At 36.1% G+C, this 17,521-nt stretch overlaps 2 protein-coding genes across 2 annotated transcripts; one reads left to right on the top strand and one right to left on the bottom strand.

The window, feature by feature from the left end:
• The first annotated feature begins 55 nt into the window (after positions 1–55).
• Positions 56–3,805, top strand: LOC110638641 (exportin-2). Its single transcript, XM_021789250.2, has 2 exons — positions 56–2,545; positions 2,648–3,805. Exons 1-2 carry the CDS (start codon positions 1,049–1,051, stop codon positions 3,635–3,637), a joined length of 2,487 nt encoding a protein of 828 aa, XP_021644942.2. The 5' UTR covers positions 56–1,048; the 3' UTR covers positions 3,638–3,805.
• A 2,105-nt stretch (positions 3,806–5,910) lies between these two features.
• On the bottom strand, positions 5,911–8,909 carry LOC131180736 (auxin response factor 4-like). The gene is made up of 5 exons (XM_058148265.1): positions 8,620–8,909; positions 7,907–8,069; positions 7,089–7,834; positions 6,817–7,007; positions 5,911–6,293 (listed from the first exon to the last, which is right to left on the bottom strand). Exons 1-5 carry the CDS (start codon positions 8,788–8,790, stop codon positions 6,122–6,124), a joined length of 1,443 nt encoding a protein of 480 aa, XP_058004248.1. The 5' UTR covers positions 8,791–8,909; the 3' UTR covers positions 5,911–6,121.
• Positions 8,910–17,521: the final 8,612 nt, after the last annotated feature.

Here is a 17,521-nt window from a genome sequence, read left to right as displayed (position 1 = left end):
TACACTGCTTTGTCCATTGATGAGAAGTCACTATTGGGAAAGCTTGAACCCAATTCTTTCTGTGATGAATATTTGCTTATTTGTTTGATTGTTAGTTTGTCCGACAAACTGAAATTGTCATTTTATCAATGTTAGGTTCCAGAATAGTTTTTCGTTGAAATGCTAGTTAGTTTTTGGGTTCTTTCTGCATTTACTTTATTTTTTTATTACACTTCGTTTTTTACTTTGTACTCTCTTTAGTCATAGGATGCCATTTTATTTGATTCAATATAATCTATAGTGGTTATTGATGAAGTAGTATTTACTTTATTTTTACCGTAGAATTTTCTATAGTTTTGTCCTAATTCCTAATCAACAGAATTTATTGAGAAATATAGCTGAATATGTTGAGTGCTATAAGATAATAATATTGGTTGCATTTTTTCCTTGGAAAATAAAAGAGGAAAAAAATTTAAGGGGAAAATAATTTTATTTTTTATCATTTTATGTTTGGATGGGTAGAAAATAAATATGAAAGAAAAATTTTAGAGAAAAATAAAAATTTTTTATTCACTTCTATTTACTCTTCAAAATGAGAAATAGTGCGAGAAAAAAATGAAAAATTATAAATATATTCATATATTTTATAAGTTTTGTTTTTATTTAAGGGTAAAATTATGATTTTATTATTCATAAAATAACTTTCTTTCCCAATATTTTCCAACATCTGAATTCGTCATTGATCTCTTCCTTCAATCCAAACACAATGTTAGTCTTCGGGGTGATGACTCTTAGCCAATAAGGAGTGGTTTCCTTCTAGAAAAGATATTCCTGAACGAAATGATCTGAACTTGTTTTTATTTGTTTTACTGTCCTTTCACTGTATCAATCTGCAAGTTTTCAAAATCTTGGTGGTATTATTTTCTCCCATTATCTTTTTCATTGGATTGGTGACTGGTGATTGGTTGAGTTCCATATAGAGGCGTTTAGTTGTTTTATACTGCAAGATACAAATCCCGGTGTTTCTGGGAAGAATCGAGAACATTTTATTTCCTGCAGGGCATTTGTTATGAGGAGAAGAAGTGGAAGATCACACCAACCTACAGGTTGGGTAAGTGAAATGAAAGGAGAGAGCGGTGGGAGTTTCGATGGGGAAAAGAAAGATTTACTGCTCCTGGCAGAACAGTTCGCAAATCTTTTCAGAGAATTCGCTGAGAAATCAGGTGTAGTGAGTCATGAATATTTCTGCTTTCTGCTTGCCTGTGGCTTAACTGAGTCCCTGTGCTCACATCGTGATGCACAAATCAGATTTGACCCGAGAGCTAGATTTTCTCGCTGTCACTTTGCGCAAAAGCTTTTCCAAGCAATAGCCTCGGCATCTAGTGCTGCTACTCCTGATTCTTTTGTGGGAGCGGACAACTACTTAGATTTGGTCATATTTGTCCAAGAGAAAACAGCACTGAGTCATGAAATTTTGTGTAAGTTGTTTAAAAATGTCTTCTTTGAGCTATCTCGACTTTGGAAGGATCCTCGTTTTGCTTATGGCTTCCGGCCACGAGTACGACGTCTCTTCCTTCGTGTTCTACTAGATCGTGTCAGAAATTTCATCGAAAGAAAAAGAGGTGAAGCTGAATTTTTTTATGGAAGGTCCAATAAGGAAAAGAAATGTAATGAAGACTACGTGAATTATCTTGTCAGGTTTTATCAAGAGAACGCATGCTCAAGCGATGAAACTTCTTTCCTCGACTTGTTTGCTGCTGTCTCATCTCGTTTCCCTGAGGATCGACGGGATTCACGCCTCAAAATTGATCTGGCTGCTTCCACTCAGCCTCTGTTCCCACTAGAGCTTCTCCGAGTAATAGGGCTCATATATACTGATCCTCTGGTTGTTGATGAACGCTTGTGCGTAGCTGCTGCAACAAGATTGAAGATTCATCTTAAGACCCACAAGGATAACATTTCTAATTTTGAGATGGATTGTATTAAGACTTTAATTGTCTGCCTTCGGATCTGCATATCTCCAGATTTTTTCATCATCCAGAGGAATCTCGATGGAGCCCTCACGTTCTTGCTTAGCCACGATTCCTCTTGGCACCAGCCACTTGTGGAGCTTATTCTGAAACTCCAAAACGAGGGTCTTCATACTGCTCATACACAACCAATTATTCATACTTCCAACTCTATCATATGGAAGTTGAATGATAAGCTACATTGGATGGATCGATCCTTTTATGATGAAGTCTTTTGTTTTCAAAAGAATAGTGCTGCTTCCGTTATAGAAATCTCTAACCAAGCGGCTCTGCAAATTGATTCCTTTCTGTCAATGTCCGCCCATGATGCCTCTGCACATGCTCTTAGATCGCTTTTGGACAAGGAGTGGCTGTGCCATAGAATATTAAATCATTTGCATCCTTGTGACCTTCATTTGCAACCTTGTGAACTTCATTTGCATCCTTGTGACCTTGATTTGCATTCTGCTATACTCAATTGGAAGCAGAGAACGAAAACCTATTTGAGTGGCAAGTATGAACATCTTCAACAACTGGTTGGCGACCACGACCATGAGGTATCAACTTTTGATAAGCTTACACAAGCTGTCTATGAGACAACTGAGCTTTCTCTTGAGACAGATTATGATGATTTCTTAATTCTTTCCAACTTTTTGAAGTCTGTTTCTACATCATTTCGCAAAGTGAATGAACACGTTGTCATATCAGCACTCAAGCGCCTGGTGAAGTTATATTTTTTCCCTGTAAAATGGATACCCGTAGTCTTGAGCAAAATTATAATTCCTAGTTTAGCCATGAGCGAAGAGGATGAGCACTTGTTCACCACAAATCATCTTGAATTCATCACCAGGGATATGCTAATTAGTGATGGGCATACTAGGAGGGGACTTGCCTATATGTTTCTTGAGAAACTTTTAAGTGAACTTCCCATTCATGTGCCTTTGATGGTTATGAAAAGGGTAAAGAAGATGCTGAGAAGTAGACCTAGAAGCAGATCGTTATTGTCGAGAACGATTGACCAGGAAGAATTAGATGGTCCACATTGGAGGAGAAAGGAGTGTGCCATACGCTTAGTGGTTTTTCTCTTGTCTAGGGATGCTAAGGATGACATGAACTTGTCAGCCTACTACAATTCCTTCATCTCTTACTTGGAGTCCAACGTGTCATATGGATGGAACTGTGCCTTGGAGTTTCCTAACAACAACACTTCGCTGTATGGGGCAGATGTATACATTTTTGAGCATATGACTGCCAAAGTAGCGTGGAAAGCGAGAAAGATTTCACTCTTGAAGCGCTTGTTTGACAATTCCAAGTCTGAACCTGATTCAGACTTGACCAAAAGGAAGAAATGGGATACATGCCATCTTTATTTCTGCTACTTCTTCCAGTCCAGCATTCTCCCAGAGTTGCTTAGTGAGAATATGAATACATTCCCAATGCTCAAGGCAGCAGCTCTCAAATTTTGTTATTTATACTTAGATAAGTTTCCAGTTTCACAAGAGTTGCTTATCTCTTTGAAGCCTTGGTTAACCAGATTTCTTGAAAGTGATTCGAGTGTGGTTCAATCATATGCTTCAAGATGTATTGTAAAAAATTATCATAGGGAAAAAATTGAGGGAGGAACTAAAGTAAAGGAAAAGTTGAGCTAGAAGAATTGAAGGTTTGTCCTCTCCCTTTGGTTTTATAGCAGCAATTTTGAGTACACTTTCTTTCTTGTTGTATCAATACCCAAGAACTGATTCGAGAGGCCTCGAGGCTTATAAGCAGGCCCATAAGGGAGTTTGTTTTAATAAAAAAAATTGGTCATCCCATTAGAATTGCCTTTTCTTATCTTTCTATTGCATGGATAATTGATTAATTAGATGTGTTTGAATTAGTTGCTTTTAATTTTTCGTACTGCAATTAGAACCAACCGTTAAGAAAATTATTATCTCACTAACAAAGACAGTATGTAAGCAATATATAAGAATACAACTTCAATAACAGGAAATATTTTTCATATTAATATATTGAAATAATATGTTCCTACCTAAAAATACATGTTTTTAGTCTCTTCAATCGTCTTAATCCCATATTTTTATTTTATGTATCAATAGTAAAGAACTGTTTAAGTGCAACTTATTAAATATATATTAATACAAGATATTTATATTGAATTAAACATATTTTTTTTTATTTCATTCAAAGATATGCATTCTTTTTTTATGTTAACCGTAACTGGCGTCTTACATAGCATCTCTATTAGTGAATAACAGTTTTCTTAACAGTGAGTAACATTGGCAAGAATTAAAAAATTTAAAATTTAATTAATAATTTTCATAATATGAAATAGAATTGCAAAATTTTGAAAGTTAGAGAGTTTTTTTTGCCCCATTTTTTTTAGTAACTTCAATTAAAACAGCATTGGACCGATCGATTTATCAATTATTATTTACTTTGTTTTTCAAGAAAATATTGCTGCCTCTTTATTTGAAATCTTCACCCTGATGGCTCTGCAGCTGCTCTCCTGTCACATTTGCACACCGGACACCCAGACCCAGTGACCGTGTTATTGAATCTTCTGGGAATTCTTGTATCTGTGGTCAGCGAAGCCCATTTGAAGAGCAGAGTTCCCAAGCTAAGCTACTTATTGCTTCCGGAGACTACTTCCCTATCTAATTCCCGTTTTTTTTTTTTTTTTTTGTTCTTATCTAATTCATCATGCAGCTGGCTTATTCTTGCAATAAAATGTCTATTGTCGGTTTTAGAAATAATAGCTACTGGACAGCCTCTAAAAAAATTAGGATGCATGAATGTTGCTATATCCTGTCTTAATTTGCAATGGACAGACAAGGATGAAACATGTTTGAGACAAAACCAAAGATATCATCAGTAGGGAGCCAGGGATATGCTTTGCTAATAGTTGCCCAACTAGGAAGGAACTTGCCTACAAGTTTCTTGGAAATCTTGTTAATGAACCTGTTGGATCTGAAAAAAAAAATGAGGGAAGAGATTTGCTTAAACTGAGATTGATTTTTTACTTTACTTTTTTATATACTTCCAATAATACATGGCTATTTATAGAGCAAAATACCACATGATTTCTGCCTAATCAACTAAGAGAGAAATAGAACACCTTACTTTAAAGATTAACATTACAAGTTTAGACATTTCATATCTGCTTTTGCAGATTTTAGGATTTGAATTCAACTAAAATACATAAACTACATCCTTAGAACTTGTAGAAAATTTAGAGTTTGAAGCAATAATATCACATGCTTCAACAGAACCTATGTCTTTGGCAGATGTGATTATGGAATACATAAAACTTTTGGAGGACTTTGAAGAAGATCCTGTTGCAAATTGGAACAATAAGGATTGTGCCATGAGCTATTAGGCTTGGTGATTTTCCTCCTGTACGAGTATCCTCAAATTGATGCCATCTCTAGCAATCATCTTCCTGCCTATAAATTCTCTCTGCCATTGTATTCGAGTTCATCATTGGGATTTTTTTTTTTTTTGTTGATTGGTCCCCAATTAGGATTTGAAATCGACATTTCACAGCCTTATCATTAAAACTGCCACAGTACCCTCAATACTACTGAACTAAAGCTCGTTGATCCATCACTAGGATTTAAGAATCTGTAAATACCATCTTCCTTTCTACCCAGTTAACATCGAGAAGCCATTTCACCGGGATAAAGTGCAGAATTTAGTCTTGGATGGCATGTTAAACGCCTCCAAACACAACTAATCAACTGTGATAAGGTCTAATATTACATTAGTTTGAATCTAAGTGATGCTTCCCATGCCAATACGACACAACGTTGTTATGGTGATCCCAGAAGCCAGCTAGAGATGCTTTCATTTGCTGATTAAGTGTAAAGATAGCAGAATAATACTACTCATTACAATAGTTAATGAACAGTTGATGAGGAAGTACTAAAATCAAACAGTTCCACAAACTTCAGTTATTATCTAAGGCCATGAAAGGCACAGTAGTTCTAAACGTCCACGCGTTCCATTGACAAAGACAATCACTGAACTTAGAATTAAAATGATAGAAGATACATAACTAGGTTCAGGTTTTGATAGCGAGTGCACAAGCACAGCAAGCATAGTACTTAAACCAAATACGAATTTCAAACCCCTTACTATTGTGGAGAAGAATCTGGCTGGCCCACTGATGAAGACTTTGATGCTTCCATTACAACATGAGCTTGATCCAAACAGCTTTGAGTATCATCACCAATAACTCCAATGGTCATCTTCTCCACTTCTTCTTGAGTATATATATGGATCTTGGATACCACATTACAGAACTCACTGTGACCAGGAAAAAGGTTCAGTGTAAGGATCATTTAGTAAAGGGTCATGATTATCATTTATTGATTATTCTAAAACATCACAGAAAAGGAAGAGACAAAAAAAAAAGCCTCAGGGTACCATTGTTTTTCATCTTAATAAATAAGAAATGTACACTGCAATTTTTTGCTTTCTTCCTTCCCATACTTCACACCATTACCTTTATCTGTACATGCAATTTGATAATATATACATGCACAGATGCATACTGATAATCTAAAAGATTCAGATTCAAATGGTGAACATCATCACAAAGCTAGTTAATTCCATAAATGAAGTAACTTATTTTTTTTTTACATATTCTCTTTGCTTAATGCATTTTATGCCTGCTGGCTACCTAGCTTTTTAGAACAGCAACTATCACTTTAGAACATATACGAATTTTATTATTTATATGAAATTGATGAAGCATATTACTTGCAAATTATATTGTCATGCACTGGATAGCAGATACTAGTAGGTTGGTTTCATTACAGACACTTACTGCCATGGATCATCCCCGACAACCATTACATCATTCTCACTGTCAGTATACAAGATCCGCCACCCTTTCTTATGATCTCGTAGAAAGCCTTCCATGCTAAATAGTCGCTCTAGTTCACTCAACAGGTCATCATAGCCATTCAGTCTTGAGAGATCAATAGCTCTTCCAACCAAGCTGCCCTGCTTATGAACCTGCAACAAATTTATGTAAACATAAGTAACAAACAAAATAAAAAAGCATGCCAATGTCTGATTGCTTCTAATTCAGCTTACCTTTGTACAACTCCGCTTACCAGAGTTTTGTGAGTTTGGAGTAGGTGATTCGGCAGTCAACGAGAATCCAAACAGCTTGCAGCCACTAGCAGTCCCATTAAAAGAGTTATCCTTTCGATTTATTAGATTTACCCCTAAAGCTGGTGATGCAGAAATAGTTTCCTGTGACTTGTGCTCACTTGGTTGATTTGGCTTTCCAACTTCATCCCTAGCAACACCAGTCTGAATAGAAGATGCACCAAATTGGATTTTTTCTCTTGGGAAGTTAGTAGCATAAGAACACATTCTAGGATCTCGGCCAGTTTTATATAAATCAGCATAAGGAAAATACATATTTTGAAAGCTTTCTGCTGCTAGCGGATAAAAATTAGGTCTTGGTGCTTGATATATGTTGAAAGGACCACATCTAAGATTGGGTCTGCCCCAAGCACCTAGGTTGAAATCACTTTTTCCAGTCAGTGATCTCAGTGGGCATATTTCTTGACCTTGCAAGACCTTCGGAAATCTATTAGATTCCGCAAAGCCTGAGTAAGTGGTTGAGCGAGCCCTTGTTATCTCGCTAATATTAGCCTTATCTCTTCCAGTTGACACAAGATTTTGATGCGCTGAGTTTTGCATCTCAAAATCTGGTGGGCGGTTTAACGTGTCATGTCCATATAAGGGTGACACAAAACCTACATTTTCTTGACCTTGCAAGACCTTAGAGTATCTTCCAGACTCCTCAAAGTCTAAAAAACCACCCCCTCCTGCAAAAAGATAAAACAGATCTCAGACTTGCACAAATTAGTAAGCTTAAGAAGTGGGAACAGAAATTGTACCAGTTATGGGGTTATCAGGTGGGTTTGCTGGCAGACCAGTCTGCAGTTTCTTCAGCCTTGGGGAAGATTGAATGCTCAAGGGTGGGAGTGAAACCGAAGGATCAATCTCCCATAGAGAAACTCGTTCTTGATGATCACTAAGAACATCTTCATCCCACCTCACCTGTTTAATGGCACATCAATGATGCCCACACTAATCACTAAGTCACATGGAGATCATAAAATAACAAGTCCACCATCCTGCTTTGTCATTGAACTACAAATAAGAAGAAATGCATTCCAGAACTTGTAATGTTTTCCATTTCCATATCAAAGATCTGCTTATTTAGAAATTATTACTTTTCAAAGTATCCCAACTTTCAGGAAAAAAAAATGCAAAATCTGCAATCAAAATTGGATTGTAGAGAACATTATTAGCTTCAGTAATTCCATCAATCAGTTGACTACACAAAAACCAATGCTGTGTTTACAGAATGCTCTGTTGGATTAAGTTCCATGTTGCTTCATAAACAAACAATGGGAATGGGAGGAAGTATAAAGATTACAGAGCAAACAGTTTTGGTTCACTATATAAGCAAGAAATTCATAGAATTCATGTTCACGGTGGCAGATAAAACGAAGGTATGCTTACATCACATTGAAATATGTGGAAAACAAAATCATCTACATAGAGTAATATTCCATGATATGTAAAGCAAGATTTAAAAACTCACCATTAAGCACCTCCATTTTGAGTTAGGCCATCTATAAGGATCCAAGTCACTCATTCCAGTGACAACACTGCACCTGCACAAGGTAGAAAAAACGTCATGTTTTGCTGCAGAGTCAAGAATTAGTTTTGCTGTCATACTAAATTGCACAACACCTTCTTTCTGGAGAATCATCCATTTCAAATCTCATTTTGAATCTTGTCCCAATGCACACTGGATTCATGATGCTTTTCATATACTTTTTGTAGGGTACTACAAACTCTGCATGACTGGCCCTGCATTTCAGGCATTGCATACAACTTTAAATTCCCGTTTTATCTAGAATATGCCTCATTAAGGGAAAAAAAACAAACAGCAAATAAATTTACAAGAATTGAAGGGAAAGGAACTATATGCCAGTCAAATACTTATGCATTAATACTAATAGCCTAATGTTATGGAAAGTCAATCATTATATTATTTCTCTGTATATTCTGTATTCTGTATTCCTATTTAGGATTTTTTATTTAGGATTTCTTCCTAATTAGTAGAACACAATTATAGGAATCAATTGTATATATATACCCATGTACAGATTAATTGAAATTAAGGAAAATCATCTCTTTCTACATGGTATCAGAGCAGGTTATCAATATAGGGTGACTATTTGTTCTCACCAACCAACTCAGAAGAGACTTTGGCCGCCGACCGGCCGTTTCGACCTCGATCAACATCGCCGGCGTCGCCTCAACCCCCTCATTCCCCCACTGTATGTTGTTGCCTAATCTAGTACACCATTAAAGGACTTCTGAGATTTGACTCTCATATCCTATTTCGGTATTTGCTTGATTTGTGATTTTGGGTTATTTTGCTGCTATAAGCACTTTGGATTAGCGTTTCGGTTAGTTTTCTTTGTCTCAACAAATGGCAGACAATAAGAATGTTATTTCTGATGTGATTCCGGTGATGACTAAGATCACGGAATACAAACTTAATGGTTCGAATTACCTGGAGTAGAGTAATACTGTTAGGGTCTATTTGCGTAGCATTGATAAGGATGATCACCTTACTAAAGATAATGTTATGGAAAGTCAATCATTATATTATTTCTCTGTATATTCTGTATTCTGTATTCCTATTTAGGATTTTTTATTTAAGATTTTTTCTTATTAGTAGAACACAATTATAGGAATCAATTGTATATATATACCCATGTACAGATTAATTGAAATTAAGGAGAATCATCTCTTTCTACATGATATCAGAGCAGGTTATCAATCTAGGGTGACTATTTGTTCTCACCACCCAACTCAAGAAGAGACTTTGGCCGCCGACTGGCTGTTTCGACCTCGATCAACATCGCTGGCGTCGCCTCAACCCCCTCATTCCACCACTGTATGCTGTTGTCTGATCCAGTACACCATTAAAGGATTTCTGAGGTTTGGCTCTCAGATCCTATTTCGGTATTTGCTTGATTTGTGATTTTGGGTTATTTTGCTGCTATAAGCACTTTGGATTAGCGTTTCGGTTAGTTTTCTTTGTCTCAACAAATGGCAGACAATAAGAATGTTATTTCTGATGTGATTCCGGTGATGACTAAGATCACGGAATACAAACTTAATGGTTTGAATTACCTGGAGTAAAGTAAGACTGTTAGGGTCTATTTGCGTAGCATTGATAAGGATGATCACCTTACTAAAGATCCACCCACTGATGATACACGACAAACTTGGCTAAGGGAGGATGCTCGGTTGTTTTTGCAGCTTCGAAACTCGATTCACGGTGAGGTAATTAGTTTAATTAATCACTGTGAATTTGTTAAGGAATTAATTGATAACTTAGATTTTCTGTATTCTGGTAAAGGGAATATCTCCTATATTTATGATGTTTGTAAGGCATTCTACCGTATTGAGAAAGATGATAAGTCTCTCACGGCTTATTTTATGGATTTTAAACGAGTATACGAGGAACTTAATGTATTGTTACCTTTTAGTCCTGATGTGAAAGTTCAGCAAGCCCAACGGGAGCAACTGGCTGTTATGAGTTTTCTTACAGGCTTTCCTTCAAAGTATGAGACTGCTAAATCTCAGATTCTCTCCAGTTCTGAGATTTCCTCTTTGCATGAAACGTTCACACGGGTCCTTCGTACAGAGAGTACCCAATCTTCACAGCCTGCCAGTAGTGCTCTTATTAGCCATAATCCAAATGAACAACAGGTTAATAGAAGAGGAAGTAGAAGAGGAATTACAGGCAACAGAAGTAATTAGCGTAATAGAGAGGCTAGTTCTAATCAGGACTCAAGAGGAGTCATTTGTTATTATTGCCATGAGCCTGGCCATACAAAATATAATTGTCCACAACTTCAGAGGAAAAATCAGCGATCACAGATGACAAATATGGCAGCAGAGAATTCTACAGTATCTTCCTCTGAGAAAACTATTTTGGTATCTGCAGAGGATTTTGCACAATTTTTCCAGTATCAGGCATCTCTAAAGCCTACCAGTTCCCCTGTCACTGCGATCGCTGAGTCAAGTAAATCCACTACATGTCTTGTGTCTTCCTCATCCAAATGGGTTATTGATTCTGGTGTGACAGATCACATGACAGGTAATTCTAGTCTTCTATCTGCTTTTCAGTCTAATCTCACTTCCTCTACTGTTACTTTAGCTGATGATTCTACTTCTTGTGTCATGGGTTCTGGAACTGCGAATCCGACTTCGTCAATTTCTTTGTCTTCTGTTTTGTGTCTACCAAAATTCTCTTTTAATCTACTTTCTGTTAGTAAACTTACTCGTACCTTAAATTGTTCTGTTTTCTTTTTTCCTGACCAGTGTTTGTTTCAAGATCTTATGACGAAACAGATTATTGGTAGAGGACGCGAGTCAGGTGGTCTCTACATTCTGGAAAATCATGTACCGCGGTCGCTTATTTGCTCCAGTACCTTAACACCTCTTGAAGCTCATTGTAGATTGGGTCATTCTTCTTTGTCTACTATAAAGAAGCTGTGTCCTCATTTTCAGTCTTTATCAGTACTAGAATGTGAGTCGTGTCAGTTTGCAAAATATCATCGTTTGCCTTCTGTGTCTAGAGTCAATAAACGGGCTTCATCCCCTTTTTGAGTTAGTTCATTCTGATGTTTGGGGTCCTTGTTCTGTTACTTCTAAAACTGGATTTCGTTATTTTGTTACTTTTGTTATGATTACTCTCGTGTTACCTGGTTATATTTAATAAAGAATCGTTCTAAGTTGTTTTCTATCTTTTGTACCTTTAGTAATGAAATCAAAACTCAATTTAATATTTCTGTGCGCATATTAAGAAGTGACAATGCCAAAGAATACTTTTCAGTACAATTTCAGTCTTATATGACACAAAATGGCATTCTTCATCATGTTTTCCTGTGTGGATACCCCATCCCAAAATGGCGTGTCCAAAAGAAAAAATCGGCATCTTCTTGAGGTAACTCGTGCTTTTCTTTTTCAGATGAAAGTTCCTAAACACTTTTGGACGGATGCAGCTTCTACGGCATATTTTTTTATCAATCGTATGTCGTCTTCTGTCCTTAATGGGGATATTCCTTATACTGCTTTGTTTTCTATAAAATCTTTGTTCCCTATTGAACCCCGTATTTTTTGTTGTACCTGTTTTGTGCGTGATGTTCATCCACAGGTTACTAAATTAGATCCAAAATCTCTCAAATGTGTCTTCCTTGGGTACTCCCGGCTCCAAAAAGGGTACCGTTATTTCTCTCCTACTCTTAATCGTTATCTTGTTTCTGCAGATGTCACATTTTTTGAGTCCACTCTATTTTTTCCTCAATCATCTATGTATGAGAGTCAGGGGGAGGAGGATAATCTCTTAATATATACTGTCCAACTAATGTCTAGTCCTCTCCCACAGCCTGTTCCTTCTGTCTCTAGACCTACTCGACCTCCCATTGTTCATGTTTATTCCAGGAGATTGGAGATTCCTGACTCAGATCCTCCACCAGCTACTTCGTTGGGAGATCCTGTACTTCATACTAATCATGATTCTGATCTAGACTTACCCATTGCTCTTCGTAAAGGTAAACGTTCATGTACTTACCTTATCTCTTCTTTTGTTTCTTATAATCAATTGTCTTCTTATTCTCAGTGTTTTGTTACTTCTTTAGACTCTGTTTCTATCCCTAATACTGTTGGTGAGGCATTGTCTCATTCTGGCTGGTGTGATACTATGAAAGAGGAAATGGAGGCTTTAGATGCTAATGGTACATGGAAACTATTGCCTTTGCCTACTGATAAGAAAGCTATTGATTGCAAATGGGTATTTATAGTAAAAGGTAAATCCCGATAGTTCTGTGGCTAGGTTAAAAGCATGCCTTATAGCAAAAGGATATGCTCAGACATATGGAGTTGATTACTCTGACACTTTTTCTCCTGTAGCTAAACTTACTTCTATTCGCTTGTTTATCTCTTTAGCAGCTACATATGATTGACCCCTGCATCAATTGGATATCAAGAATGCTTTCCTTCATAGTGATCTTCAGGAGGAGGTGTATATGGAGCAACCACCTGGGTTTGTTGCTCAGGGGGAGTTGGGTAAAGTTTGTAGGCTTCGGAAGTCTCTTTATAGCTTGAAACAAAGTCCTAGGGCATGGTTTGGGAGATTTAGTGAAGCAGTACAGGAATTTGGTATGCAAAAGAGTAAGTGTGATCACTCAGTATTTTATAGGCAATCTGAGGCTGGTCTAATTCTCCTGGTAGTCTATGTGAATGACATTGTCATCACTGGGAGTGACTCTGTAGGTATTTCATCTCTTAAAACCTTCCTCCAAACCCAGTTTCAGACTAAAGACTTGGGATTGTTAAAGTATTTCTTGGGTATCAAAGTTATGAGAAGTAAGAAGGGTATTTTCTTATCTCAAAGAAAATATGTCCTTGATCTATTGATAGAGACAGAAAAATTAGGTGCTAAGCCTTGTAGTGCACTAATGACTCCAACTTTACAACTATTAGCAGGGGATAGTGAGTTGTTTGAAGATTCAGAGAGATACAGAAGATTGGTAGGAAAATTGAATTACCTTACAGTCACTTGTCCTAACATTGCTTATGCTGTTAGTGTGGTAAGTCAGTTTATGTCTTCCCCAACTGTTGCTCATTGGGAAGCCTTGGAACAAATCTTGTGTTATCTTAAGGGCGCTCTAGGAAGAGGTTTGCTATATGGTAATCATGGGCATTTGAATGTTGAATGTATTTCAAATGCCGATAGGGCTAAATCTAAGGTTGATAGGAGGTCAACTATTGGATATTGCGTTTTTGTTGGAGGAAATTTGGTGTCTTGGAGAAGCAAGAAGCAAAGTGTAGTTTCTCAATCTAGTGCTGAATCCGAATACAGAGCCATGGCACAATCAGTATGTGAGATAATGTAGATACTTCAATTACTAGATGAGACAGGTTTTAACACCTCCCTGCCTTCGAAATTGTGGTGTGATAATCAAGCTGCTCTCCATATTGCTTCTAATCCAGTGTTTCATGAGTGGACCAAACATATTGAGATTGATTGTCACTTTATTCGTGAAAAGATTCAACAACAGATCATCTCAACAGGACACATCAAAACTGGAAAGCAGTTAGGAGATATTTTCACAAAAGCTCTAAATGGAGCTAGAATTGACTACATTTGTAACAAGTTGGGCATGATTAACATTTTTGCTCCAACTTGAGGGGGAGTGTTATGAAAAGTCAATCACTATATTATTTCTCTGTATATTCTGTATTCTATATTCCTATTTAGGATTTCTTCCTAATTAGTAGAACACAATTATAGGGGAAAATAAAAGAGGAAATTAGTAGAACACAATAGTAGAACACATCTCAATCTTTATTTTCCTTGTAAAATGAAAGAGAAAAAAAATTTAAGGGGAAAATAATTTTATTTTTTATCACTTTATGTTTGGATGGGTAGAAAATAAAGATTGAAGGACAATTTTAGAGAAAAATAAAATTTTTTTATTGACTTCTATTTACTCTTCAAAATGAGAACAAGTGTGAGAAAAATATGAAAAATTGTAAATATATTCATATATTTTATAAATTTTCTTTTTATTTGTGGGTAAAATTATGATTTTATTATTCATAAAATAACTTTCTGTTAGTCTTCGGGGTGATGACTCTTAACCAATAAGGAATGGTTTCCTTCCAAAAAAGATATTCCTGAACGAAATGATGTGAACGCATTTTTATTTGTTTTACTGTCCTTTCACTGTATCAATCTGCAAGTTTTCAAAATCTTGGTGGTATTATTTTATCCCATTATCTTTTTCATTGGATTGGTGACTGGTGATTGGTTGAGTTCCATATAGAGGCGTTTAGTTGTTTTATACTGCAAGATACAAATCCGGTGTTTCTGGGAAGAATCGAGAACATTTTACTTCCTGCAGGGCATTTGTTATGAGGAGAAGAAGCGGAAGATCACACCAACCTACAGGTTGGGTAAGTGAAATGAAAGCAGAGAGCGGTGGGAGTTTCAATGGGGAAAAGAAAGATTTGCTGCTCCTGGCAGAACAGTTCGCAAATCTTTTCAGAGAATTCGCTGAGAAATCAGGTGCAGTGAATCATGAATATTTCTGCTTTCTGCTTGCCTTTTGCTTAACTGAGTCCCTGTGCAGATTTGACCCGAAAGCTAGATCTTATAGCTGTCACTTTGCGCAACAGCTTTTCCAAGCAATAGCCTCGGCATCTAGTGCTGCTACTCCTGATTCTTTTGTGGGAGTGGACAACTACTTAGATTTGGTCATATTTGTCCAAGAGAAAACAGCACTAAGTCATGAAATTTTGTGTAAGACATTTAAAAATGTCTTCTTTGAGCTATCTCGACTTTGGAAGGATCCTCCTTTTACTGATGGCTTCCTGCCACAAGTACGACAACGTCCCTTGCTTCTTATTCTACTAGATCGTGTCAGAAATTTCATCGAAGGAAAAAGAGATGAAGCTGAATTTTTTAATGGAGGGTCCAATAAGGAAAAGAAATGTAATGAAGACTACGTGAATGATCTCGTCAGGTTTTATCAAGAGAACGCAGGCTCAAGCGATGAAACTTGTTTCCTCGACTTGTTTGCTGCTGTCTTATCTCCTTCGCCTCAACATCGACTGGATGAAAGCATCAAAATTGACCTGGCTGCTTCCACTCAGCCTCTGTTCCCACTAGAGCTTCTCCGAGTAATAGGGTTCATATATACCGGTCGTGTGGTTGTTGATGAACACTTGTGCGTTGCAGCACACTTGTGCGAAGCTGCTGCAACAAGATTGAAGATTCATCTTAAAACCCACAAGGATAACATTTCTAATTTTTGTTGAGGCAGTGGGTGTAGAATAGGCTTTGAGACGTGATGAATCACTATCTTTAAGGTATTAATTGCCCCCACTAGATTGCTGCAAGGTTATGGAAATATACCTCCAGGATACAACAAAGCCTGAAATCTGCAGACAGCAACTCCTGAAGATTTCCCTTAAGAACTCTTTATATGAACTGAATTTAGAGAGACTAGAAGAAAAGAAGAAGAAGTAGAAGTAGTATATTTCTGAATTGAAAAAATCATTCATATTTATAAAGAATGAAAAGTCATGGCACCTTTATTAGATAGATACATCTGTCTATCTCCAATAGATACAACTATTTGTGTAATAGATATGTCTATTTATTAAAAGCTACTTATACAAATAGTTGTGACTATTTGTATAGACATATTTGTTTATTAACAGATACCTACACAAATAGTTATGACTTTTTGTATAGAATAGACATGTCTGTTTATTAACAGACACCTATACAAACAGTTGTGACTGTTTGTATAGAATTGACATGTCTGTCTATTAACAGACACATCTACTTGTTAATAAACATATCTGTTTGTAATTTATTTACGAAAATTACAATATGATAATTATTTTATTTCACACATATATGTGCCAAGTGCCATAATAGAATAATATATATTGAATTATATATATATAATTCTATATATATTTCACTCTTGTCATTCCCTTATATTTTAACAATATAGGAATTCTTTCTCTCTATACTGTCTAACATACAAGCTATTTATAACAATCCCCCACTTAGCTTGTATTGTTAAATCCCATTGTTTCATGCATAATGAAAAGTATCTTTCGATTTAAACTTTTCCTTAGTGTAAGTATTTCAAAGTTCTAAAGAAATCATGGTGGCCTTAGCTTAAACCTAGATTCCTATTAAATAGAACCGGAAATACTACACACATGAATCAATTAGTTCGACTTAAAAAGTTCACCAAAATTTTAGCACGAATATGGCCTTGTGCTACCTCCTATTTTCATGAATATTTACAAAAATTATTCCCACTTTTGTTGAAGCGGCACCACTTTCTATGTTCATATAGGTGAAGTTTCCTTTGTAATAATTTTAAACTTCATTAAGAATATAAATACTCATCCTCATTCCATTAACTTAGTACATTAAGTACTTTACTTACAACATTTACTAATGACTTGTTGTTACCCTTTAAACTTTATTTAGTAATAATACTATAAAGTAGGGTTCCCATCATTAGTAAATTTAATGGAATATTTTAAATCCTAATCAATATATGTACTTATGATCATAACTCTCGAGAGCCCTTTTATTAAAGGATTTGCTAGATTATTATAGGATTTAACATAAACATGGTAATAACACCATTAGAGACTAATTGTCTTACATTTTCATATCTTAAGCTTATATATATACTTTCAATTGTATATTTTACTATAAGCTTTAACCATCATGATTTGACTATCACAATATAAAGAAATAGATGGCACAGGTTGTGGCCACAACTTAATATCCGATAACAAGTTTCTCAGCCATTCTACTTCTTTACCAACATTCGCCAAAGTTATAAATTCGGATTCTACCGTAGAATGAGTTATAC

This window comes from Hevea brasiliensis, chromosome 6 (genome assembly GCF_030052815.1).
Source record: "Hevea brasiliensis isolate MT/VB/25A 57/8 chromosome 6, ASM3005281v1, whole genome shotgun sequence".
NCBI lineage: Eukaryota > Viridiplantae > Streptophyta > Magnoliopsida > Malpighiales > Euphorbiaceae > Hevea > Hevea brasiliensis.
The sequence above is the reverse complement of the archived record's forward strand: the minus strand, read 5'-3'. Positions and strand labels throughout refer to the sequence as shown.

Coding starts and splice junctions, on each gene's coding strand:
- LOC110638641 (XM_021789250.2), top strand. CDS start 1,049: ATGAGGAGAAGAAGTGGAAGATCACACCAACCTACAGGTTGGGTAAGT. Junction 2,546..2,647: donor TTGGCGACCACGACCATGAG/GTATCAACTTTT, acceptor AACTTTTTGAAG/TCTGTTTCTACATCATTTCG.
- LOC131180736 (XM_058148265.1), bottom strand. CDS start 8,790: ATGATTCTCCAGAAAGAAGGTGTTGTGCAATTTAGTATGACAGCAAAA. Junction 7,835..7,906: donor ACCTGATAACCCCATAACTG/GTACAATTTCTG, acceptor ATCTTTTTGCAG/GAGGGGGTGGTTTTTTAGAC. Junction 7,008..7,088: donor GTAAGCGGAGTTGTACAAAG/GTAAGCTGAATT, acceptor AATTTGTTGCAG/GTTCATAAGCAGGGCAGCTT.